Genomic DNA, 25,057 nt, shown 5'->3' with positions numbered 1-25,057 from the left:
ATCAAGCCAACGAGTTATGGTAAGTGGTTCAACTTATAAGAGTGCAGCTCCAACAGGAATTGACCTTGGTTTTAAGGCTAGAGGCTTGAGGTGGAAGGGTCAAGATGCTGTCACAACTTCCCAGTTGCAGCAGATGAAGGCAAACTTCAGCAAGAAGTAGTATCTTAGGAACTTATTTTGTCTATATGTTATGTAGCAGCAACCTATTATATTTTGGGATCTAGTTTTTGAAGGAACTAAACTTTAAGTTGTATTCAGTCGTGTAATCTTACTGTTCTGTTTTGGATATATGTTATGCAGCTGCAACTTCAGCCTTATTTTGTTTGTTTTGGCAGAATAGTTACTCTATGTTCTGAATAATTACTCTATAATGCAGCAACTTCAGTCTATATGTTCTGCATTTTGAAACTGCATCTTATGGTTCTATACCTTGTACAGAAGTTGTATATTACAGCACTTTCAAAATTCAGTAACTATAAATTAAAACAACGGTTTCAACATCTGAATATAAACAGAAGTTTATAACAAAATTCAGTTGTATTTATACAACATCTGAATATTACAACAACAGTTTCAAAACAGAAATTTAAAGCAACAACAGAAATCCGTCTTCTTTTTGCTCATCAGTCAACCAAAATTCATCGGTCATACAGTTTCCATAAAACGACCAACAATACAACAACAATCGTCAAAAGGATCCGTCTTCTTTTTGCTCGAACTTTCTCTTCTTCAAAAGCTTTGACTCTCTTTAATAAACCCCAAATTATATTCTTCGCTTGAGTAGGCATCTCATCGTCATACCAACAGAAATAATCACATCCACCCTTTTTCTACAAATATCACAAAACACTTTTAATCAATTTTTATCAAAGGAAATAATTCATAAACAGAATTTATAAATTATGAACAAACAATTTACCTTTCCGATTTTGCAAGAAAAAACCTACGACCTGGGTTTAATTGGGTCCAAGAAGTATTCAACTTTGGAGAAACACCACACTTACAGATTTGAGCAGCAACGCAAGGTGACATTGACGAGTTCGTCGATTCCGAGAAGTTCGCCATTAATAAACACGGCAACAACAGAAATGAGAGGAAGAAGAGAAGAGAAGAAATTAATTGATACCAAGAAGAGAACAGAAACGAGAGAAAGAAGAGAAGAGAAAAAAAGATTTGCTGGAGAAATCTGAGAAGAAGAGAAGAGAACAAATAGGTCTTTTAAGAATTAGAAAAGGGATTAGGGTTTAAATAATAATTGACAATCCATGTTATCGTTATGTGTCTAATTGGGAAAGGAAAAGTCACTTTTTGGAATCCTTCACGCGCCTAAATAGGTTTGAAGTCACGCTATATGCCACCAGCAAAAAACGTGTCTAATTGGTATGAGAATTGCCTAAGAAACGTGTCTAATCAGAAAGAGGTCTAGTTTAAGTGTCTAAGTGAAAGATCGTGCCAACTTTAGGTGTCTCCGTATGTATTACGCCTAAAATAAAAGAAACCTTTCTATATTAAGCAAAAGCAAGATCCAACACTAATACGACAAGAAAGAGAGAACTAGTACATTAAAACAATGATTTCTTTTATTCAATTCAATAAGTTGCTACCCGGTGTTTCAACAGTACCCGTAACTCTATAATACTTACATATTATACATTTCTCTTGATCTAATTCTATCCTGCAAAACTATTTCCAATCCAAGACACTCTTACAAAGTTGTTATATGTAGAATTCAAAAGTACCCGTTATAGTGACCGGTGGATTTATATCAATTCGAGTAGCCTTTCCTTGTGAAAGTAATTGTGGCATTGTATTAGCTTCTCTGGCTGCAACTCTTTCGCCGGTCCATACTGTGACATGAGGCCAATGATTTTTGGAATTGACCTTTTCACCTTCAACAAAGCCAGGCTCCGCTTCTAGTGCAGCCAATTTTTCGGAGAACAACAACGCAGTCACCTCTACTGACACCTTTTGGTGAAGAAAGGAACTGTAATCGGCAAATACATTGACACCGTGACTTCTCTTGTGAGCCAAGGTCAAATGGGCATTCTGAATGTAGTTGTCTATGCTTTTGTCCTTCAAGAAATCACCAACTTTCGGATTTTTTTGGGCTAGCTGTCCACAAAATAATGAGAAACATGAGATAACATAATTGGGTCCCTTTATGCAAATGCCTTATTCACCTGAACGACTTTCAAAACGAAATGCAGAAATTTCAGATGAGATAGAAATCACTAAGACTGAAAGGAGAATAGGGCAAAAGCAAAATATTTGCTCTTCTGGGATAAAGAGATTATTAATTGAACGAAACAAAATGCAGCAAACAGATAAACAAGAAACACAATCACTCTCTTCAACTTGCCAAGAAAACAATCTAGATACAGGGAACAATAAATTGTTTTGCGTACAAACCATCAAGTACGATAAGAGCATAGGATACTAACTACAACTAGCAAGATATAAAGTTTTAGTCATCAAACTCCGAAGTGCAACTTATAAAATTGCGAATTCACTTACGTCATTCAGAAGACCTAGAATTTCTGGCACTGGCAGGTTGACAGCAGCAAACACAATAGATTCAAGCTTCCCCTTCTTAGAAGTAGGCGCTGCATACTCACCCCTTACAATAGCTCTCAGTTGTTCCAAGACTTCTTTAACAACAAATTCAAATGGAACCTGAAATAGCAAGTTGCAGAATCACTAGCCAAAAATTCTCCTACCAAATGTGGTGGTGAGCTATGTTGCTCAGACTCCCCAAAAATATCGAGGGGTACGTGTCGGATCCTCCAAAAGCAGTGGATTGTTTAGGAGGATCCTACACAGGTGCGACAATTGTTTTAGAGAGTCCCGAAAACACTGGTGGTGAGTTTCTTCTAAACAAGTCACTACTCTGAAGGGAGGAGGGTTGCTGACCATGGAATATTGAATTGTCCAACTAACCCCTCCAACTACAAAGACATTGCTCATGCAGTATGTAAAGGCAAGAAATTCATTTTTTATTCTTTTTTTTTTTTACCACAGACGTGGCTTCCTACCTAAGACACTCTTTCCCCCAAATCTTTGCACCCTCCCTGTATCAAAGAAGAGTTACGTAGAGGAAAAACACATCCGTGCAAACAATGTACGTAAAGAATATTTTGAGCTTCGTCATTCCCCATGTTATATGGACTCATTTACGGGTATATATATCCTATACAGCTGAGTCCAAGTATCTGGTATGGGCACGCCAAATTTGTTGTTGATTGGCGTATTGGAAGAGCCCACATAAGTACTTCAATATTTACCACACAAATCCTATGCAGGTACATCAATTCAAATAAAGTATGTATGTAGTACAACTACATGCCATAAGTAACACCTGAAGTGAAGGGCTTGAATAATGTTATAGCTATCAATTTATTTGTAGTGGAAGATAAGATCAGAGAATTACCTGCCTTGAGAGATCTAACAGCACTAAACTAAGCTTGCAGAAACTTACCTGTATTGAATTGAGGTAGTCGGCATTTCCAAGTAGAATATCCCTCAATTGCTTCTCCCATTTAACCCAATCTTTAGCATATGTCCCTTTTCTAGACCCCAATCTACAAGATTGTATGTACAAAATTACACAACGAGAAAAACTCACAAGTAACAATCAATCAGTAACATTTTTAATAGAGTGAAAACTTGTATACATAGGATGGTGTGTGAACTTATTTTTGTCATGAACCCATCACTAGGGCTGCTTATCGGGCGGATATTTGCACTTAGCCATTATCGACTTGTAAATGTACTAATTCGCTAGTCACCCGATAAGATATTGAGCGGATCCGTATAGCGATTACCAGGCAGTTTACCGGCTAAATTAAATAGACAATAAAAATTACATAAGTTCGCAAGACAGTAAACGATAGATAGATGATCAAACCACAATCACACTCCATTATACTAATGAAGCTCTCATCGTTAATGGCAGTTTCTTCTTCTTCTTTAATTCTTTTACAATAAGCAAGATAAAATACAAATTGAGGATGCTTAACTAATACTCGAAGTTCATTTATCATAAATTCTAAATATAGTTTTGCTTCAGTTACCAAGTTAAATGATTCATCTGGGCAGAAAGATATCAAGAACTATCTAGATTTGCCTAGTCCTACCCCAAAAACAAGTTAGAACTATCTAGATTTGCCTAGTCCTACCCCAAAAACAAGTTATGATGACGTTGAAGCTCAAGCTGCTAAGAAGTTGCTTCATAATGGGTAAAAATATAAATATAATAATTTTTAACTGGTTAACGATTTATCAAATAAGGAATTTGAGTAATCCACCCCCAAGCCAATAAACCGTTAATTATAAAATTACAATCAATTCACCAACCATTAATCCGATAACCGATACTAGTGAGCCATTAAGCCACTTTTCCGGTTCAGTTTTGAATACCCCTTACACATCACTCCAATACACAAAATTGAACTATATCAATGTATAACCAAACACAACTTTCTTGGTCTCCAACAATTAATATCATAAACCTAACAAGTTATTTAACACAACTTTATTTTATTTTGGTTTTTCGGGGGGGGGGGGGGGTTGTTCAAGGATTCTACATGGTTGAGAAAAGACATCTTATAAACCCAAAAGAAAAGGCATATAAGTGGTCTTAAACCTACTGAAACATGCAAATATTATATTCATCTAGAAGAAAAACGAAAATTGCATTTTCATTATGGTATTACATAACGACAATTACTTAAATACGTTCGTGTTGCCAGAGAGGCCAAGGGGTCAATAGGTCAAATTTTACTACAATTACTTGACATGTGTTTGGATAACATCCTTTTTCGATTGGGTATGGCTTCAACACTTCCCGCATCCCGTCAATTAGTTAACCATCGACATATTTTAGTTATATTCGCGTTGCAGTTAATTTAATGCACTATATATGTATATACATGTGTGCGTGGTGAGTGTATATACACATAAATGTTGATATATAACGTTATCACTAGAAAAAAGCAATACAACAAAAGCAGAATTGTAAAAAGGAGTTTCATAGCTCCGGATGATGCTCAGATTACTCAATAGAGTCAGGACACCGGAAATCGAGCATATCAGATTTTCATTAATGCTTTTCCAGCCTATAAGCCCAGTGATATCCATCTTTTTCCTCGCCAAATGACACTGGAAACTTCCCAATGCCATTAAGAATCATAGAATCCTTAAGCCCTAAAATTCTGTTACCCTGATCGACCCCAAATCTGTGCTAATTTGAATCATACAACCCATCCCAAAGTTTATAGCAAAGCATTATGCAACATACAAACAACAAATGGAAGGGCTCACTATATTCAATAGAATAAAGGAATAAGAAAAGAATTGCCCTCAGAGAAAGAGGGATTAAGGTCAAATATTTGGACTGGCAGAATAACTGTTTTAAGGTGTAATGTTTTTTAATCTTCTCCACCGACCAGAATTATTCAGCTTACCATTAACTATCAAGACCTCTATGCATCATAACAGAACTCAGTCATCACAAAGTCAGAGTCGACGCCTCCCATATGAAGTTGGAAGAAAGTTATCACACATAATATCCCTACTTTTAATAAGCAATCTTGAGAAATAAGTGGAGCATTCAAATTTGCTTCAACATAAACTTCTACTTTGAAAATATTTAAGTTGAGGATGTAAGAGAGAGAGCTTCATGTGGTGCAACATATAGGAAGGAACGTAATACCCCAAAATTTTAAGAGTGAACTTTTAAGTTACTTTTTTATTATAATTTCTTATTAAAATATCTTGTAGGGATAATAATAATAATAATAATTTAATTGTCATGTGGGTGCATAAATGTATATATTACTTTGGAAATAATATTTAGGAATTAAGAGATATAAAGGATGTGAATTGAAATATTATATATCTAGTAGCTAATTTATCAACTTTACTTATATGGTTGACTTTGGTTAGAGCCACTTCTTTTGTTTCTATTCTGATATTATTGTCTCTCTTGATTGAGCCGAGAGTCTCCCGGAAACAGTCTCTCTACCTTTTTCGAGGTAGGGGTAAGGTCTGCGTACAATCTACTCTCCCCAGACCCCACTAGTAGGATTTTACTGGGTATGTTGTTGTTGTTTGTTAGAGCCATTATACGAAAAATCGTGGGCCATGCCCATTCTCTTGTTCTAGTTGCTGCCACGTTATAGTGGGTTAGGGAGCAGAAAATTAGGTTAATTGATTTCTTTGTATTTTGGAAGAAAAGAAGCCAACTCATATAGGAGTTTTGGGGAGTTCGTTGGTGACGTTAGGGAGCTAGGGCAGTGAAGATTTCATAGCTTCAGGTACTGAAATTTCTATATATATATATATATATATATATATATATATATATTAATTATCAAAGAAGTATAATGATGCCAATATTGAATCAATGATATGATGATGAGCAGGAAACATAATGATTAGGCCAATGCTTGTGGGGAAATATATCAGCAATGATAATGAGTTAGCGGAATTTGACATAAAATATTAAAGCTAATCTGCTATAGGAAAACTGCAGTTTCATTTTTGTTCTTTTAATTGAGGAGAAATAATGATTACCCACTGATATGGGTAACAATGCGGGGAGTAACGATTAACTAATGATTGGATTCTAATGATGAGGTGATGATTTATAGCTTGTAATGATAAGATACTAGATTGAGAATTTGAAAACGAAATCTCTCTTATTTTACACTGCTACATTTATGAATTTCTATTACCAAGTACATTAGAATAAAATATAGGAATCATCATGATGCCATGATTAAAGTAACAACGGCCTGGTGGTATGTGTAAAGCCACTGTTTCGGCATTTTTTTTCACCGCTAAATTGCCTCGTTTGCATTTATTTGTGTATAGAGTTCTATTAATTGGACTGAAGGTTGACTTTGATTTTGACTTATCCTAAAATTATTGAAATTGTTCACCTACACTAATTAGGATATATTATTCAATATCTTGGATAGATTGAGGCCATTGGAGGCTGTTTGGTTGGTGTTCTAGACGTCGCAATGTTGGGGAACTTCCCGTTAGCAAGGTAAGTGAGACTATAAGCTTCGGTGGTTGCTTTTCAAATCTGTTTTAAAAGTTGGTTTTGTCTGCTTTGTCCATGTGTTGGGAAAAGCGTGTGCTTCACAGAATCGGTAGTGTTTGAGACCTTCTGAACGTATTTTATTTTCAAATACACAAAAAACTCTCTTTATATATTGTTTCGTGGTGTGATACGGATGTCGCCATGAGGTTGAGACATTTTGTATGCTTCTTTATTTCACTCGGGTATTGTGCATACTTCTTGACATCATTGGGGCATTGTGTATGCTTCATGGGACATTGTGGACGCAACCATGGACTCGTAGAGGTGTAGATTAATTTCTTTAATTGTCATTTATGACAAGTGTCTAGTGTAAATTGTGTTGAGATATATTAGTATTCTAGTTGAACATTTGTTTGGACCTTATTGGATATCATATTATGATATAATTCCTGTACATATTATTTTTCTGCTCGTTGTGAGTTGTATTTTCTAATACTTGTTTCAGGGGCATTTAAAGCGGTAGGTTGAGAATCTTGGAGAACGAGACTAGTAGCTGACGAGTTCATTCGAGTGGATCTTATCGCTGAGTTGAGCCACAACATCGTTTGTCAAGGCCTTCATTTCAGCTTTATCTTGTATATGTCAACTATTTTATTTGTTTTCGGGGTTTGCATGTCCAACAATTAAACTCATGTTACTCTATTTGATGGCTCAGCATAGGATTTGGGCTAGACATTTATTATTTGAGCAATCGTTGGATTTCATAAGCTAATGGTTTTAGTTGGATAATTATTTCATATTTATTATTATTGTTATTGCATTTGGACCTGCTCTTATTCTCTCAGTGCTTATGTAAGTGGTTAAATGTATGTGAAACTGGTTCGTTGGGTAGATAATGGTAGCGGGGTGCCAACCACGTCTAGGGAACGGTTTGGGACGTGACAACATACGACTATGTCTCATCAAGAACACTATAACTCAATGCAACAAAGGGGAGAGGGTGTGGAGGAACTCATTAACTACACATTCAATGTAACACTTACCTTCTATGTTTGTTCGTGTGAAGCTTGTACAGATAGATTCCCTCCTCAATAATAGACCTCACAGAATCCGGAAGAGGGGGCCTTCATATGATCATAAAACAATATCAACAGCAAGTACAGAAAATGAGCAAGGGAAGACCAACATGTCCTAGAATTGAGACAGTTTCACACTATACAGGACAAATACCAAATACCGCTGACAGCAATGCATTTGCTGTCAACACAGATTAACGACATTAAGGAAGTCATCTGACGTGATAGTAGAATATTATCAAACTCCATTACCTGTGGCATCTTGTTGGTTGAATTGCTATAAATAGGTGTTGAAGACATAATTAAGAAAATAAAAGTTTTCTCTTTAATAGTATAACCTTTTAGATGAGATGGTTAAAAATTCAAACATGGTATAAGAGCCACAGGTCCTGCTCTAATGTAACTGCCACCCATTATCAACAAGAATTTCCACGTGCTTGGCCCGTGAAAAAGGCCGCACGTGAAGGAGCAAAGACATAATTAAAATAAAACTATGCTCCCTCTAACAGCTTAAGCTATTCAATGAGATGGTCAGTTGGTCACACAACTTTATCAATAAGCTATATCACTGAGACTTCTAGTTTGTATAATATCCTTTAGGGTTGAACATTGTGGAGCACACAACTCGATGTAATCGGCATATACGTAATCAAAACCCCAGCTTTGTATAAAACAACTGGACCCATAAACAACACCTACTTCCATCTTTTTTTTTTTTACTTTTTTCTTTTTGGTCGTGAAGAAAATACGGCGACAACATTGGAGTTTGTCTTCAAAGCTAGCAGTCTCCTTCAAAATTTTGGAAGGTTGTTTGACTTACGGTACAAGTCAGAATTTAAGCTTAACTAAGTTGGAGCTATATTCACTATAGTTAAATGAAAGTTAGTAACTAGGTGAAAGCACAGACAACCAGTTTGGTTACATACCAAAATCATACTTGATCATTGAATGCCAGTCAGAACTCAGACGCATGTCAAACACCAATATATGATGATACTATGCAGGACCTTTGAGTCACCATGCCTTAGACAACAACAATGGTTGCCCTTTCCATCTGGCTGGAAAATAGTTTTTAAATAACAAATTCCATTTTCTTCAAAAATGGGTATCGAACAACCTAGCCCTGACTTGGAAAGGACTTCACCAATAGATGTAGACATTCAACGTTTGGGGTTATATTAATTACCCGTTAGAACTTAGAACCACTTTAGATACTTTACAAATGTTCATCATTGTGTTGAATGACTTTAGTTTGTTGTTTGTCAAGGAATATGAGGAATTAACCTTTCAAGTCTTTTATTTGATAGGTATCATACTACTAAGATAAACTATGGAGAGAAAAATTCGAAGTAAATTACATGTACTTCCTCTCAAGTTCAGCAGCATTATGCACGCTTCCCCTAGCATTAGAAATAACACAAACTCTCCTGTTCTAAATTGCATTACAAATACCACACGTGCTTGAGCGCAACCAAAAACGCTTATGAAGAGGATTCACTTATAATTTCAAATCCAATGTTATAGCTTAATCAATTTTTCAAGCTTCCCTTTTCCATCTAATCAAGATGAAGAGGCCAACATCATTAAGGAGGTTCAAAAGAAAGAAATCTTACTAACCTTTCAGGTTTCAATAGAGGCATTCTGACAAGAGAGCCAAAACGTTCAATAAGCTCACTCTCGAACTCCTGACGACTCTGAGTGAAAAGTGTACCAACAGAATCAGATACAGATGCCTTGTTTATTTATTTATTTGCTTTATTAACTAACAGTTCATATCATAGAAAGATCTCAGATAATCTTGTCAGCTGAACAAGAATCTGTACCTTTCCCTCATAAAAGTGATAAAACATTAGCAGCACATATCCAGCATTTGGAGATGACTTGCCAAGATTCCCCTTCAGGATCAAGCAGAAAAGAGAGATATAAGGCATCAATATCCAAGTTGAATGGAATAAATGGGTGAGAGCAGTTTACAAGTACGGAGTAATGAAGAGTTAAGTACCGGGTGATTAGCTCGGTGAAGTACTCGGAATATAAAAACCGCAAGTGCATCAACAGAGAATGGATTGATTTCAGTTCCTGCATGATATCCAGGCAGTAACTAAGAATCCATACTGAATACACATAGATTAGTATGACCCAAGAAAAAACAAATGAACTTCCCACATGCAATTCTCTTACTACCACTAGCAATATCCCTAACTGTGAAGAAAGGTAATGTAAAACATCATTTTGTGCAAGCATCATGAAGCATTTACCAAATAATTGTTCCCAAGAAACAAAAGCATATAGCATGACGATACAGAGCTTCACCAGTCTAAGTTAAAGATAACACAACTGCAAGGCCAGGAGTGTAGGTGGGAAGTATCTGCCTCATCTCCAAGAAACAAAAGCATATAACAAGATGATACAGAGTTCATCAATCTAAGTTAAACAGAAAAGAGAACGGCAAAGTTAAGACGTTGGGAAGCATTTGCCATGCTTCCACCTGAATCAGACATAATTTTTCAGTCACCAACAAACAAGAATTGTCAATAACACAAATCTGAAGCAACATAGTAAGAAATGCAAATCAAGCCACTCAACTGGGTGAATTACCAAATCAATTGACCCAGCTTTTCATAAATTAAAGCAAACTTGCATGAGAAGCAGCATAACAGGTTATCGAAAATTTATGCAACAGAAACTACAAAAGAACCATCTCTCAAGACCTTCTGAATCAGGTATAACTGGAATAGCAGATGCATTGGTGCTTAGGCACACGTTCTCAATCTGCAAAGATGAGAACAAAATCCTGTGAGACAAAGCTGGATATCAAGATTTGAAGAACTACCACTACATCTAGGGGTCGTGGTAGGGTGCATAAGAATAATGTTGAATAGGGTGTATTAGTAATGCTGGTATTAGTTATGCTGACATATTTCTCATCCATTGTTTGGTTGCACAATTTCTAAAAGAATTGTTTGTTTACAAAAATACCTTCATAACCAGTCCATCACTCTATCCTTTTAAAAGGAACATATGTTGAGGAATGCTTTTATATGAAAAAGGTTTTAAAAACTTAGTTGATTTGTCCACCTATATTGCAGTATAGAACTGAATATTTCTTTATAAAAAAGGAAATATGGTAAGTATTTATTTATCTACTAGGGATATAATTTTATTTCCCACTTTCTTGGATTATTAGGCAAAAAAAGTTTGAATTATAAAATTAAAAGGAAAATGAGTTGATTACAAGTGCATTCCAGTGCGTAGTAATAGAGTACAGCTTTATAAATTTACAATGAAGAAATTGACAGAGTATAAATATAAATAGCGCGAGCAATTTCAGTATCAAACTTTACATCGAACTTGCATTAATATAATAGCATATTTTAATCAAGCATATGAAGCGCAATTTTGTCTTTAACTAAGCTAATGCATGCATTAAAACTCATTGCATTGTTAATACTATGGTTTCCTATGCATTAGTTATGCATAGGATAATATCAATAGAGTACATCAAATAAGGTGTATAACTAATGCTTGCATAACTAATGCACTAGGTTCAAAAAATGTACCAAACAAGGTATTGTTAATACACAACGCTAATCATGCATTATTTTATCGAATGAATCCTACCAAACGAACCCTTAGTGTTATTTCGGAACTGAAATGACCTTAAAACTCAAATTCTTTATATGCATTCCGTGGCATTATAAAAAGCTGTCCGCAAAGTACAAGAGATCTGATAAAACTAGACTTTGTAATCTCGTGTGATATCATGACTTGAAGCACTACCGGTCCACTGCATTTTATGTTAATTTGTAACTGAAAATAACCTCAAGATGTGCCTTAGATTAAAAATCGTGTCAGAGGATTTGTACTACCCGGGAACAGTTTAGCAAATACAATAATTTACCTGTCTCCATGCTTCCTCATTTGGTGCATTCTTGTCAGCAAGCATAACTGAGTGAGGTTTTCTTCGGCGTTCACCAACAACATTTTGCCAATATTTGCCTATTAATATGATGGACGGACAGAGATTAAGAAAAAGAGGGAAATTATAAATGGAAGATTTAAGGATCAGATGTTTGTGGCAAGAAAGAGCCAGATCACTATGCATTCAGTTCTAAGTACAACTTTTTCCAATTAGTTCCCACCTGTATTAAAATAAATGCTTGCCAGAATGACTAACAGATATTCCCTCTGTCCCAATTTATGCAAAACCCATTCCATTATGGGATTTCCCAAAATATTTTAACACACTTCTACTTTATACAGCTTTTAAGAATTCAAATACCTTAAACTTTTCAAACTTTTTAAAATTTGATGTGGTTTTTTCTATCAACTAACCTTCAACCATTACTTTAAAGATATTCTTCCACCATTACGGCTTCAATATGTAAGGATAATTCACATCTTAAAGTCCGTGCTTGTCAAATACAATCATACTGAGACAGAGGGAATACATGATATACCGACAACAACCTAACAGCACAAGATACATGGACATGCAAAATCATATTCATTTATAATTAAATAAGGAACATCCCAAAAGATGTTGAAAATCAGCTCATACATTTAACACGATCACCCATTAAACTATGAACTGGTCGTCCATCTCCAAGCCCTCCTGAAGCATTCAGTATTTCCATACAAAGAGCAGATTTAGCACAACCTGGTATTCCTGCAATTAGCATTGTATATCAAAAAAAATCCATTATTCAATGGTAGCAGGAGATTCTAAAAACAGAAGAGGTGCATCACGTACAAAACACATAAAAAACTCCAGGGTTATATCAGCAACTACTAGCCAACTGCTAGAGAACATGACAACACAAAACCACCATAAAGATTCAGAAATTGTGTAGGAAATTCAAAACAAGTACTATCATACCTGGAAAGAAAACAATGAGACCATCATTCTCCGCAACCATGTCTTTGGTGGAAATATTAGGGCTTGAAGGTGCAATATCTTTCTCCGACTTGAGACCACCATCTACATCTTGTCCTTCAACAGTGGCCATGATATCTTCAACTTCGACAAAATTTCCAGCAGATCCAATCAAAGCCTGATTTTGTGGACTACGTTTTGCATATTGTTCAAGGAAGGGCTCAGCTTCACTTAGGTATGTCCATGATGATAATGACTTCTTCCGATAGTGTGTGCATATATATACTGCCCTGGAGAATGTAGTTCCTGTAAGATGCTATACTGGGAAAATAAAAAGTGACTCATCGTAGAAAATCATAACTTTATACAGTATTACCATTCATCAAGCATCTTGCTGAGTTCCTGTTGCTTGGCTGCTGAAGTATTCCAAATTTTCATTTGCCTAGATTGACCATATAGTTATACATTATCATTTATCATTGAGACGAAATGCACTCGAAACACATCATTGCAGCACTGAATCAAGTCGGCCATAAAAAAACAAGCTTGATAACATAAAAATACAGACCGATTGTCCCAACACACGAACAAATGGAATAATTTGTTAGAAACCCTCAAAACTTGGTCAAACACAACTATTACAAAAATTATGAAGCCTAGATTCACAGTAGTTATACTAGCCAGATTACATATAAGATCTGAAAACTAGAAATTCAACAATAGTTTAATAGCCTGGTAGATTCAATAAAGATATGGCTGTAGAACATCATAAAGTGATCTCAGACAATATAGATAAATCATTAGAACTGTAGCACTTAATTATGTGATGATAAACACTCCTTAGGAGACCAATTAAGATGTGGATGGAACAACTCATAATTATTGACGTATGCCGGCTACAATATAGCAGCACCAGCTCTTTATCCAACAACTTACAATTATTGAATTATGTCACTACAATGTAGCAACAGCTCTTTATCAAACAAATTGAAATGCAAACAGAACACATATGAAGCCACCAAGGAATCCAAACCAGATGTTGACCATTGAAGAACAAAGGACCAACAAGATGATCCTCACCTCAGGTAATAAGTGCTGTAAGCAGAGGGGCCTTTGCGCAGAGTCGACAAGCCATTACGGATCAGAAAAGTTCTCAACTGCACAGTAAAGAAACAAAGATAAAACAAGATTTCTTGGCTCAACATGTGAAAACTTTCAATGCAACATAGCATGCCTAACCCATTATGTTCAGAAATTAGATCAGAAGGTCCAACAATGCATACGTGGTACCAGAACCCCAGTACACAAGCAGCTGCTCTTTTGGAAAGTCAAAAAGCATGTGTGAGTATATGGCATTACTTCTCCAACTTTCTTACTGCACCTCTTTTAATATTTTTTTTTGGAAACTGTTATGTAGTAATTTTATAAATGACAACAGCCGAGCACTAAAATTAATGCTTGTGAGTTACAAGTTCTGAGATTCCCTTCTACAGGAAGGAAAAAGAAGGGACCACATCTGTACACAACAAGAAACTTTAATCCTGTAGAGAGCTGATGAACTCTAACAGCTGTCTTCATCACTTACATCTCGAATGCTGCACTACAAAGCCCTAAACCACAAACATCTGTAACTTTTGCAACTATACCGGGTTGTATTTCCCTTCAAAACAGCTGATATTCCTCTCCCCACATGACCAAAGACACAAGCTGGCAAGCTGTTCCATTTTCTTTTCAGAGACTTTTGTAATACCACCACCCTGACCTAACAGCAAATCTTTCAGAGTGGCCAACTTTGGTCCAGTATCATATAAGCTTATTGTTTTGGTTATAGTTGGTAATCACAAAATATTGGAAACCCATGCACTGCTCTATTCCCATGCATTATGATATAACAAGTGAATTAAAAGATAAGCACAACTTGAAAAAATATGCCCTTAGTAGCAGCAGAATGATCAGTTTCAACTCACAAACAGCAACAGTGACATCAACTCACTGTTAATTAACTGCATTACCTTGTAAGGAAGAAATTTCAACTTGACCATCAGATTTGCATCTTCATCAGCTAAACTACTGTCCTCTTCATTTTTTCCCATATTGCTACATTGTACCATTTCAGAAGCTTCCTCCTCATTGGCCTTGAATAAATCCAGGTCAATGAAAAAGCCTGTGAAAAGCTACATCAGCAACTCACAGTGCGAAAGATGATGTTATGAGTAAGAGGAGAGTGGAGACTACCCAACCCTTCTACAGTAACAACAAAACCTACCCTACCCTTCTAATGAACATAAAAGAAGATAGGTGGTGAAGAATTGGGAAAAAAATGAATGAAGCAGGAAACAAAGAGAGCAGGAGGGATAAAATAAAGCTCTAAAGCAGATAATTTTCTGCAAACTGAAAATCACGAGGTTCATGACCTAGAAGACAAGAAAGGAATGAGCATTGGCAATTTAACTTTCTACATCTTTATATCTCCACAGAAATAATCATGAACTTTCTGAGAGCAAATATTCAGCTAGCTTTTCTACTTTTGATACCGCCAATTCGCAGAACATGTCATAAAATATATTTAGTTTTGAAATGAAACACAAAAACCAAATGCAGATACACTGGTGAATTGGTTGATGTCCTATAGATCATTCAGACATGACATGACTATTTGTTCCCCTAGAGGAGAGCCTTAAAATTGTCCTTAACATCAAAATTCCATATGCCTTTCTAATACCACAACTCTGTTCTTAAATAGGACTAACAGAAAGTTTCACATCATCTCAAGCTCCGGCAATGAAACTGCTCGTTTACTCCCAGAAGAGAAAGAAGCATCCTCGTAGCTCTGAAGAATGAATAGTTTTGGCCATATTCCTAACAAGTCCTCTTATAGTAAACTAAGACAGAAAACAGTGTCTCATTTCAAATGGTTAAGGCTTTACAGGTTACCAAAGTTAAAGGCTTTACATGTTGGCAACTATAGCAACTAGCAGATCAGTTATAGTTTTGGCTGAGAAGAACAAAAGAACAAACATTACCTCGATATAAAGGCCACAATGCTGGATCCTTCCTGACATGACAAGAATTTCTTTAATCAAGAAAATCACACGAGATATAAGCAACAAAAGGTATACATTATTTTGCTGGAATATGAGGAAAAGAGGGGCGTGGTGACAAATTTAAGTTGAAATAGTAAAAAATAGACCTCATCTCTTTCTGGTAACGCTGGAAGCCTGAATCTTCTTGTACATGGATCACCATTTTGAAAGGCAGGTTGCCACTTGATAAATCATTAATTTTATGGAAGTTATAGTAACACTTGAAAGCAGCAGGAAAGGCCTTCTTCTTCATCATCAAACTAACCATTTCCTGGAGGAAGTCATTATATCCCAAATAATGGTTAACCATTTCCTGGAGGAGACTAAACAGATAACTAGAATCTTTTTTTTTGAGAAGGTAACATATTGTATATTAATATAAAAACTTCACTAAAATTGTGAAGTCACCCATAATTACAATGAAAGTGCCCTAGCAAAAAACAAGGGGAAGACACTTCTAGTCCTTGGTCATCCTATAAGGACTCTTGTATATCTAAAATGGATTCATGATCCTCCAAAAATTTACCTTTACACCAAAAATAGAAAAGAGCTAAACATTTCAGCTTTATCTTCTGAATATTGCTAGACTTATCTTCAAAACATTTTCGATTCCTCTCTTCCCAAACTGTCCACCATATGCAGGTTGGGACAATTTTCCATCTCTCCTTCTCTAGATAGTGTGCCCTCTTTACTCCAGCTGGCTAGAATATTAAGGACTATTGAATTCCCCTCAAACTGATGAAAATTCTCCATATCTGGATGGTGAACTTGCAATGCAGAAAAAGATGGTTAATTGTCTTTGCCTTCTCTCCACATAAGTAGCATTTGGAACATAAATTGGAATCCTCTTCTAGTTAAATTGTCCTGTGTTAGAACTGCTTCTCTTGCCAGTAACCATGTGGCAGACCACCTTTGTATGGAATTTTAACTTTCCAAATCATCTTCCATGACCAGCAATCCACCTGATTATTGGATGCATTAAACTCCTTGTAGGCATCCTTAACAGAAAACTTCCCTTGACTATTGCCTTGCCACTTGATTAGGTATTGATCTTGGTTTGAGTTGACACCACCGAACTGCTACAAAGAACTGTAGAACTCCACAACTCTGTCAATCTCCCCGTCATTTAACATCCTTCTGAATGTGAGATTCCAGTTTAAATCCCTCAGCCTGAAGCCACCAGTTTTCAAACTTGAAGTATGATTTAACTGGTTCCCAGCTCCCACATTTGAGCATCAATGGGGAATGGTATTACTTTACCTTCAGAATCACTTACTGCTTTATGTTCCTAAAGTCTTCATTCCGGTCAGCTGAGATCAAAAATCTATTCAATCTAGCTGTTGTTACATGTCTATCCCCTTTTCTCCATGTGTAATCACCCCCTGCTAACTGGATATCTACTAGTTCCATATCTTCAATAAAATTTGAAAAGTCCATCATTGCTCTTGTGATTCTAGAGCAGTTCTTCTTCTCAGATGGGAATCTCACAGTATTAAAGTCCCCACACACCACCCATGGTCCTGTAAATAGACCTCTTACCCCTGCCAACTCCCACCACACTTCTTCCCTTCTTCTTCTGTCATGCGGAGCATACACAACTGATAAATGCCATACATAATCCTGAGTCTTACCTGAAAATTTACAAGTGTGTGAGCACCCACACCACATACTTCCTCCTTCCATGCTCTACCATCCCACATTACTACAATTCCCCCTCTAGTCCCACTAGCCTCCAGTTAAGTATATTTTACCCCTCTGTGACCCCATAGCTTTCTAACTATCTCCCTAATATCCCCCTCTATTTTAGATTCTTGAAAACAGATTATATCTATTTTCCACCTTAGTAACAAACTTTTGACAACGATGTAACCCCACTACTTCTAGTACCATTGCTCTTGAAATTGCTTCCAATTTCCAGGCCTTTCAGTTCTTTGAATCCCTTTTTCTTCGGAGTCTGGTTCACTTGTGTCACTTCTTTCCCTTTGTTTGCTTGTCTTCTATTGTCAATCTTCATGAACAATTCCTAAGCTTCTCTCTCGCAGCCATTAAAGGCCAACCCAAATTCCTTGCTGAGTTTGATGATGTTCTGATGCACCCAAATTGATGCTTCAAACTCCAGGTCTTCTTCTGATTCTAAGTTTTGTTGGTTTAGTGGAACTGCTTCTTCAATTGCCCAATCAACACTCCTGTCTGTTACTGCTGCTTGCATGTGCATGCTATTGACCACCTCTAAATCTTCTCCTGTTCTTTCGTTAACTGTCTTAGTTACTATTGCGTTGTCTTCGATCAGTATCAATTGTTTCCTTCCTTCTTCATCGCCTTCATTCCTCTTTTCTTGCTCTTCTTCTTCTGTTCTGTTATTGTTTATGTAGTCTCTATGATTCTCACCCAAGGCTGTTGTATGGACTCCCCTTAAAGACTTGAATTGAAGGGCTTTTAACTCTTCATTAAAGGGGTCAGTTCTGGTCCTTAAAGTGGGCTTATTAAAAGCCTTCTCTTCAGAGATGGTTTGGGCCAAAGAATCAGGGCCCATTTCCTTTGTGAGTTATAGGAATTTAAGTGGCCACGTGACAAGTCATGTGAGGTACTAGGTTTAGCCTGAGTTGAATTAACCACGTGTCCCTTCCGTGTTTTATCGCCTCGAGCCCCTCCCTCTGTATATAGAGAGCCCTTTATTACCCGCTGGTCCAAGACTTTATCTTCTCCATTCTCACCGACAGTGGATCTCGCCGGTGATTCACACCAGATCTGCATTTCGAAGATCACTCCATCCGATTCCATTTTCACTGTCCTAGGAATTGTAGATCCATCTCCTTTAACCTTTATCCTAGCCCATTTCAGGTGGTTTTTTAGTTCCGTTTCCTCTTCAGTTTCCACCCAACCACCGCAAAATTCTCCAATTTCTCCGAACACTTTTGGAGACCAAAGGTGGAGAGGAAGCCCTACGATCCTGATCCATGCATGTATTACGTTTTCAGTTGTTGGGATTGTCCCCACTGTTGGACACCACCATTGGAGCTTTATTCTGAGTTTCTTCCAGTACCAGTCCATTCTTAGAACATGGTCTGTTATTTGTGAGGCCCCGTGAAAAATTTCCACCCTAAACCCAAAAGCTCGTAGTGGCGTCAAGATTTGAAATAAATCTCAGGAAGTGCACAAAACCGGGATGAGACATCAAATTGGACGGGGATGACCACGGGTAAGGCATGCAAGGCATTTGGTATCAATGTCGAAGGTTTTCATCACAAACTTCTGGACTTTGTTTTAAGAATGAAGCAAAATCACCAACTTCTATTACGACAGAAGAAAGCATCACACTTACCTGGAAAAAGGAAGGTCAAAAATGGAGAAAGAGATGGAAAATCAGAATTGTCTGGTTAACTACGAAGGGAGGAAGAAACGTTTGAGGGGTAGGCACCAAAAAGCCTTCTCCGAATGAAGTTAAAAATACTATAGCTGGAATGTGAGGAGGCTGAATGAAAGGGAGAAAAGGAACACCCTGAAATCTCTAATTCAGAGGTGGAAAATAAATATAGCATGTCTACGGGAAATGAAAATGGAGGACCGGGCACCAAGGTTAGTACGACAAATTTGGTGGAATAGATGGTGTGATCGCGCAGAACTAAAAGCTTGTGACACAAGAGGGGGTTATGGGCTGAACAATGGGTACTACTCACTTTCATGCATATTTGAAAGCTTACAAGAAGATTTTAGGTGGGTTTTCTCGGTGATATACGGTTCACACTCTAATTCAGAGAAGATTTATGGCTTGAACTAGCTGCAGTGAAGAGGTTATGGGCTGAACAATGGGTGATAAGTATTTAATGTTTGCATATTCGAAAGTGACAGACTAAATTGTATCTGGAGGTCAAGAGTAATAAGGGGTTTCACAGACATTATCCAAGACTTGGGATTTATTGATCTACCACTCCATGGGGCATTCTACGCATAGTCCAGAGGTGAGCAAATAACACAAGCTTCAAGAATAGACAGATTCTTGATCTCGCCGGAATGAAATGACAATTTTAGGGCGATTAAACAATCAGCTCTGCCTAGAGTTATCTCAGACCACAAGCCAATTATTCTTGAAAATGGAGAATAGGAAGCTAACTCTTCATATATCAAGTTTGAGAATATGTGGCTTCAAAATGAAGAGTTTCTAGATTAAGGCTAAAGAGTGTTGGTGGCAGAGTTACTCTATATATGGCAACCATGATTTTATATTGTTGCAAAAGTTGAGGTGTCTTAAGAAAGACATCACAAAATGGAACAAAGCCTGAAGAAATAATCTGGAGACAGAAATCTAGATGTTTATGGCTCAAGGGAGGAGAAAGGAATACCAAATTCTTTTAGAAAATGGCAAATCTAATAGAAGATATAACACTATAGATAAACTTCAGATTGGTAATACTATTGTGGAAGACAAAAACCAGATAAGGGGGGAAATCCTAGACTTCTATTAGAAACTTTACACAGCGAATGAGCAATGGAGACCTACAACTCACTTTGATGGTAAGATCTAGCAATGCTTCATTCATTGCCTGGTACCTAAAGAAGGAAGGAGTCACTAAACTAAAGGATTTCAGATTGGCAGTGTTTATAAAATAGTCGCAAAGATGTTGGCCGAGAGGGCGAAGAAAGTGGTGGGGGAGTTGGCATTTGGACACCAAAATGCATTTATTAAAAGCGGACAGATTATAGATGCCTCCTAAATTGCAAACAAAGTTCTTTACTGGAGGATTAAAGAGGGAGGAGCAGGAACTTTATGCAAACTTGTCATTGAAAAGACTTTTGAGATCAAATTAATCAGTGCTATCTTATCTCAATGTTAAGACAAATGGGGTTCGGGGAAAGGTGGATCAAATGGATAAGGTTAGTATCTATACAGTCAAGTATTCTATTCTAATCAACTCGAGTCCAGTTGGCTTCTTTTCTCCCCAAAAAGGCATAAGACAACGGGACCCCCTCTCCCCCTTCTTTTTATCCTCGCAATGGAAGGGTTCAGCAGAATGCTTACCAAAGCAAAGAGCATGCAGTGGATTAAAAGGTTTGATGTGGGGAATGATCTTGGGAATACTGTAAACATCTGCTACATGCAAATGATACACTCATCTTCTGTGGAGCTGAGGAGTCTCAAGTACTATTTTAAAATCTAACATTGCTTATGTTTGAATCTTATCAGGGCTACACATCAACATGTCCAAGACCATCACTTACCCAGTTAATGATGCCCAAAACCAGGATTCTTTGGCTGACATCCTTTGTTGTTCCAGTGGTACATTACCAACACCACATTTGGGCTTTTCCCTTGGTGCCAAGTACAGATCAGTAAAGGTATGGATGGTATCATAGAGAAATTTGAGAAGCAGCTGACATCATGGCAGGTGCAATATCTTTCTCGGGCAGGCTTACTCTCATTCATAGTGTTCTTAACAGTATTCCTACATACTACATGTCCCTTTTCCCCATTCCAAACAAGGTGGAGCAACAGCTTCACAAGCTTAGACAGTTAGAAAATACTTCTTGTAGGAAAGGAAGAGTGAGGCACAAAAATTTCATCTAGTTAAACGGCCAAAGCTCATTCTACCCATGTATCTTGGTGGTTTAGGCATAAGAAACTTGTTGTTCATAATAATTGTTTGCTTATGAAAAGGCTATGGAGGTTCAACATGGAGGAAAAGACTATACGGAAAAATGTGGTCTCAACAAAAACATGGGCTCCAGTCTCGTTGGTGCACTAAAATCTCAAGAGCTTCTTTTGGAGTAGGGCCATGGAAAAACATTGCTAAACTATGGGATGAGTTTAATCAGCAGTTCAAATACCAGGCTGGCTGTGGTATTCTTATCAAATTCTGGGAAGACGGGTGGTAAGGGAACACCACATTCAAGAACGATTACCCTGCACTCTTTCAATATCCAGCTATCCTAACTCCACCATATCTCAGAACCGGGACAACAATCCTTGGGCACCACTATCCATAAGAAACTTTCAGGATTGGAAAATGGAAGAGCTAATGCACATGCTTACCAGGTTGTGGGGCTATTTAATTAAAGAGCAAACCTTAGATTGAATCAGATGATGGAAGGTAGATGGACAGTACACAGTGAAGGCAAGATACTAGACTTTATGTGATTAGAATGAATTGGTAGAGAGCTGGCCATGGTGGAAACTTAATTAGAGAACAAACGAACCCCCCCCCCCCCAAAAAAAAAAAAAAAAAAAAAAGCTTCAGTTGGATATCTTTGCATGAGGCTTGCTTGACTCAGGACAACCTTAGCAAAAGGAACATTCCCACTGTCAACAGGTGCTATATGTGTCAACAGAATTTGGAGTCTAACAGACACCTTCACATACATTGCTCAGTAGCTGCTGATATCTTTCTATTACAATATTCGTTCTGAACTCGGTTATGCCAGTTAGTATAAAGGATGCCTACAACAGTTGGACTTTATGGAAAGTTGATAAATCCATCAGACAAGTCTGGAGAATGATTCCTGCTTGTATTTTTGTTGTGTTTGGAATGAATGAACAGAAAATGTTTTGTTGGAATATCAACTCCAATCCTCTCCCTTAAGACTAGTTGTCTTTTAACTTTATGCAGTTGGGATACTTTATCCCCTGTTGACTCACACGTCAAGCTTTTGGACTTTGTTAGCTCTCTCGTCATTGCTTAGGTTCTCTGTAGCAGAGCTGTCGATCAATTCAATGGAAACATATCATATAGGGTAGGAAATGGGATGGCGATGAGCTTTTGAAAGCACAAGTGGTGTGGAAATTATTTGTTAAAAGATGAATTTCCGAGCATGTACCCCGGTATCATACCAAAAGAAGATGAGAATACAACAAATTTGGGTGGTACAAGGTGGAGAGATTTTGCAGGACTTAGGTTCAGAAGGGATTTCTATGATTGGGAGGTGGGGATGAGTATTAGAGATTGCTAACTTTGCTTCATAAGCTAGGTAGTCAGTGGATAGTCAAGCCGTGTTGAGGTGGGGGTTGGGAATATCAGTGTTCTTAGTTAAGTCCTACGAGAAGTTGTTGATTAGAGAAAAGGATGTTTTTCCATACAACTCGATCTACATATCAGAGGTGCTGAGGAAGGTGTGTTTCTTCACTTGGTTAGCAACCAGAGGAGTAATCCACAGTATAAGTTGGTGTTTCATGTGTAACGAGGTAGGCGAAGATGTGGATCATCTCCTTCTACATTGCAGCTTAGCCATGAGACTCGGGGGACATATGTAGTTGGTTTGCTACTCCATGGGTGATTCCAAGAACTGTGAAAGAACTGATGGTTAGCTGGAGGACTGGGAGTAGGGGAGAAGGTGCAGGGCTTGGAGTGCTGCTCCATTTGCTATTAAGTGGGTTATTTGAAAAAAAGAAAAGAAATAGAAGAGCGTTTGAAGGGTTAGAGATGAGTATTGCCTAGTTAAGATGTGGTATTAGGTCTCTTATTTATTTTTGGTGTACCCATGAAATACCATGTTGTATTGAAGACTGGGCGACTTTTGAAGAGAACCACATGTTTCTATAGGGTCTTTTTGTTTATGTATAACCCCTTGTACATGGCCGCTTATATTTTTGGCCTTTTCATTATGAAAATTTCTTTACTTGATAAAGAAAAGAATCTGATAAGCTGATTGTTAAGGAAGACCAACTAGAGCTCATATACAAATACTACAAGCAATCTCTTGTTCTGAAAACCGGTAATGCTATAGTCTGATTGTGATAACATATGTAAGAAGAGACTATCAAGAATTAAATAACTAACAAAAGAGCAAGAAATTCATTAGGAGATATATTCAATTGATTCACTTAAGATATGTCCAGACCTGTAATTTTCTGGTAGAAAGATCAGCAGGATGTGCTTCTAAGAAATTTGAGACTACAGATCCATCAGCATTTCTTGAATGCAAACCATAAACTTCATCTCCAAACCAGTCCAAATAATTTGGGCAGAAAGCTGTGCCAGCACTCTGAAGAAGTGCCTTTATTAGCTGCATACACAGAGTTTAGTACTATGGTTACAAGAAACTACTCATTAGCTGCTGAACTGGTACATCATGTGACAGGTGTTGTCAAAGGCTCATTTGGCACGCTTAAGCCCTAAAGCTCGCTTAGGTTGCGCTTCAGTGTAGGCAAGGCACTAAGGCATTCACCTCATTGTCATAAGCCGTAAGTTCTATATTGAATAGAGTGATACTAGACAATGAATATGGTCGGCAAAAAGATGTTCTATTGTTAGGGAAACCGTTAAGGTGAAGTTGTAACTTTTTTCTTGCATTAATAATATAATTTCAATTTCCTTTTTCACGCATTTTAACAAAGCCCCACACTTGGATTGTGCCCGATTGACCTGAAGCGCTTTTCAACGGTTTTTGCCTTCGACAACACTGCATGTGTCCTCACAGAATACATCCATTACCTGCTTTCCTGGTCTATTTGCAGCACATATTTCACGCAGCGTAGGCCCCAGGTCCAAGCCCTCTGGGAAAAATAAAAACATTTATGTACATCAAAACGAAAAATAAAACCAAAACAACTCAAACCCAAGCAACTTGAGGTTGGCTATCTGAACCTTCATTAGCTAAGTTGCTCCAGTCAGGTTCACCTCATATCAGTATTATACAAAACAACAAGGAATTCTCTATATTTTTATATGTTTGGGAGGATTATCTACTGATTCCATCAACTTTCCAAACAAAGGAACTATAATCCAAATACCTAGCAAAGTAATCGAAAAGGGAAAAAATCATTTACTCACACTCGCTATGATACCAAGTTTTTCACGACCCAAACTAGAGGTTCATGACTAGCACCCGGACCATACTTGCCGAGCACCTAGGTACATTTTATCTAACCTTGCTCATTATCTTTAATGGCCGATGAGATCAATATAAATGGTAGACATGGATCATGAATAACAAACAATGAAAGATAATGGAATGAACATACATAACATGGGATGACAAGACT

The 25,057-nt window shown here is 37.3% G+C and overlaps 1 protein-coding gene and 2 long non-coding RNA genes across 3 annotated transcripts; 2 read left to right on the top strand and 1 right to left on the bottom strand.

Moving 5' to 3' along the window:
- Positions 1-1,584: 1,584 nt before the first annotated feature.
- LOC104233251 (tRNA ligase 1-like) lies at positions 1,585-16,342 on the bottom strand. The gene is made up of 16 exons (XM_009786619.2): positions 16,191-16,342; positions 16,024-16,055; positions 15,013-15,164; positions 14,081-14,157; positions 13,377-13,442; positions 13,004-13,290; positions 12,686-12,793; positions 12,026-12,123; positions 10,836-10,896; positions 10,127-10,203; positions 9,948-10,019; positions 9,742-9,818; positions 8,092-8,172; positions 3,476-3,578; positions 2,515-2,673; positions 1,585-2,112 (listed from the first exon to the last, which is right to left on the bottom strand). The coding sequence occupies exons 1-16, from the start codon at positions 16,337-16,339 to the stop codon at positions 1,717-1,719; spliced, it is 1,995 nt and encodes a 664-aa protein (XP_009784921.2). The 5' UTR covers positions 16,340-16,342; the 3' UTR covers positions 1,585-1,716.
- LOC138886499 (uncharacterized) lies at positions 1,971-7,820 on the top strand. The gene is made up of 2 exons (XR_011405280.1): positions 1,971-2,032; positions 6,981-7,820. It is a non-coding gene; the product is annotated as an uncharacterized lncRNA (long non-coding RNA).
- A 1,540-nt stretch (positions 16,343-17,882) lies between the features above and the next one.
- On the top strand, positions 17,883-23,614 carry LOC104233250 (uncharacterized). Its single transcript, XR_712583.2, has 2 exons — positions 17,883-20,955; positions 21,266-23,614. It is a non-coding gene; the product is annotated as an uncharacterized lncRNA (long non-coding RNA).
- Positions 23,615-25,057: the final 1,443 nt, after the last annotated feature.

This window comes from Nicotiana sylvestris, chromosome 2, assembly GCF_000393655.2.
Source record: "Nicotiana sylvestris chromosome 2, ASM39365v2, whole genome shotgun sequence".
NCBI lineage: Eukaryota > Viridiplantae > Streptophyta > Magnoliopsida > Solanales > Solanaceae > Nicotiana > Nicotiana sylvestris.
This window is presented reverse-complemented; position numbering and strand designations above follow the sequence as displayed.

Excerpts from the sequence above, each read along its gene's own strand:
- LOC104233251 (XM_009786619.2), bottom strand. The coding sequence starts at position 16,339 with ATGATGAAGAAGAAGGCCTTTCCTGCTGCTTTCAAGTGTTACTATAAC. Across the intron at positions 16,056-16,190 it reads CGTTACCAGAAAGAGATGAG|GAAGGATCCAGCATTGTGGC; the intron begins GTCTATTTTTTA and ends TTGTCATGTCAG. Across the intron at positions 9,819-9,947 it reads ATCACTTTTATGAGGGAAAG|AGTCGTCAGGAGTTCGAGAG; the intron begins GTACAGATTCTT and ends CTTTTCACTCAG.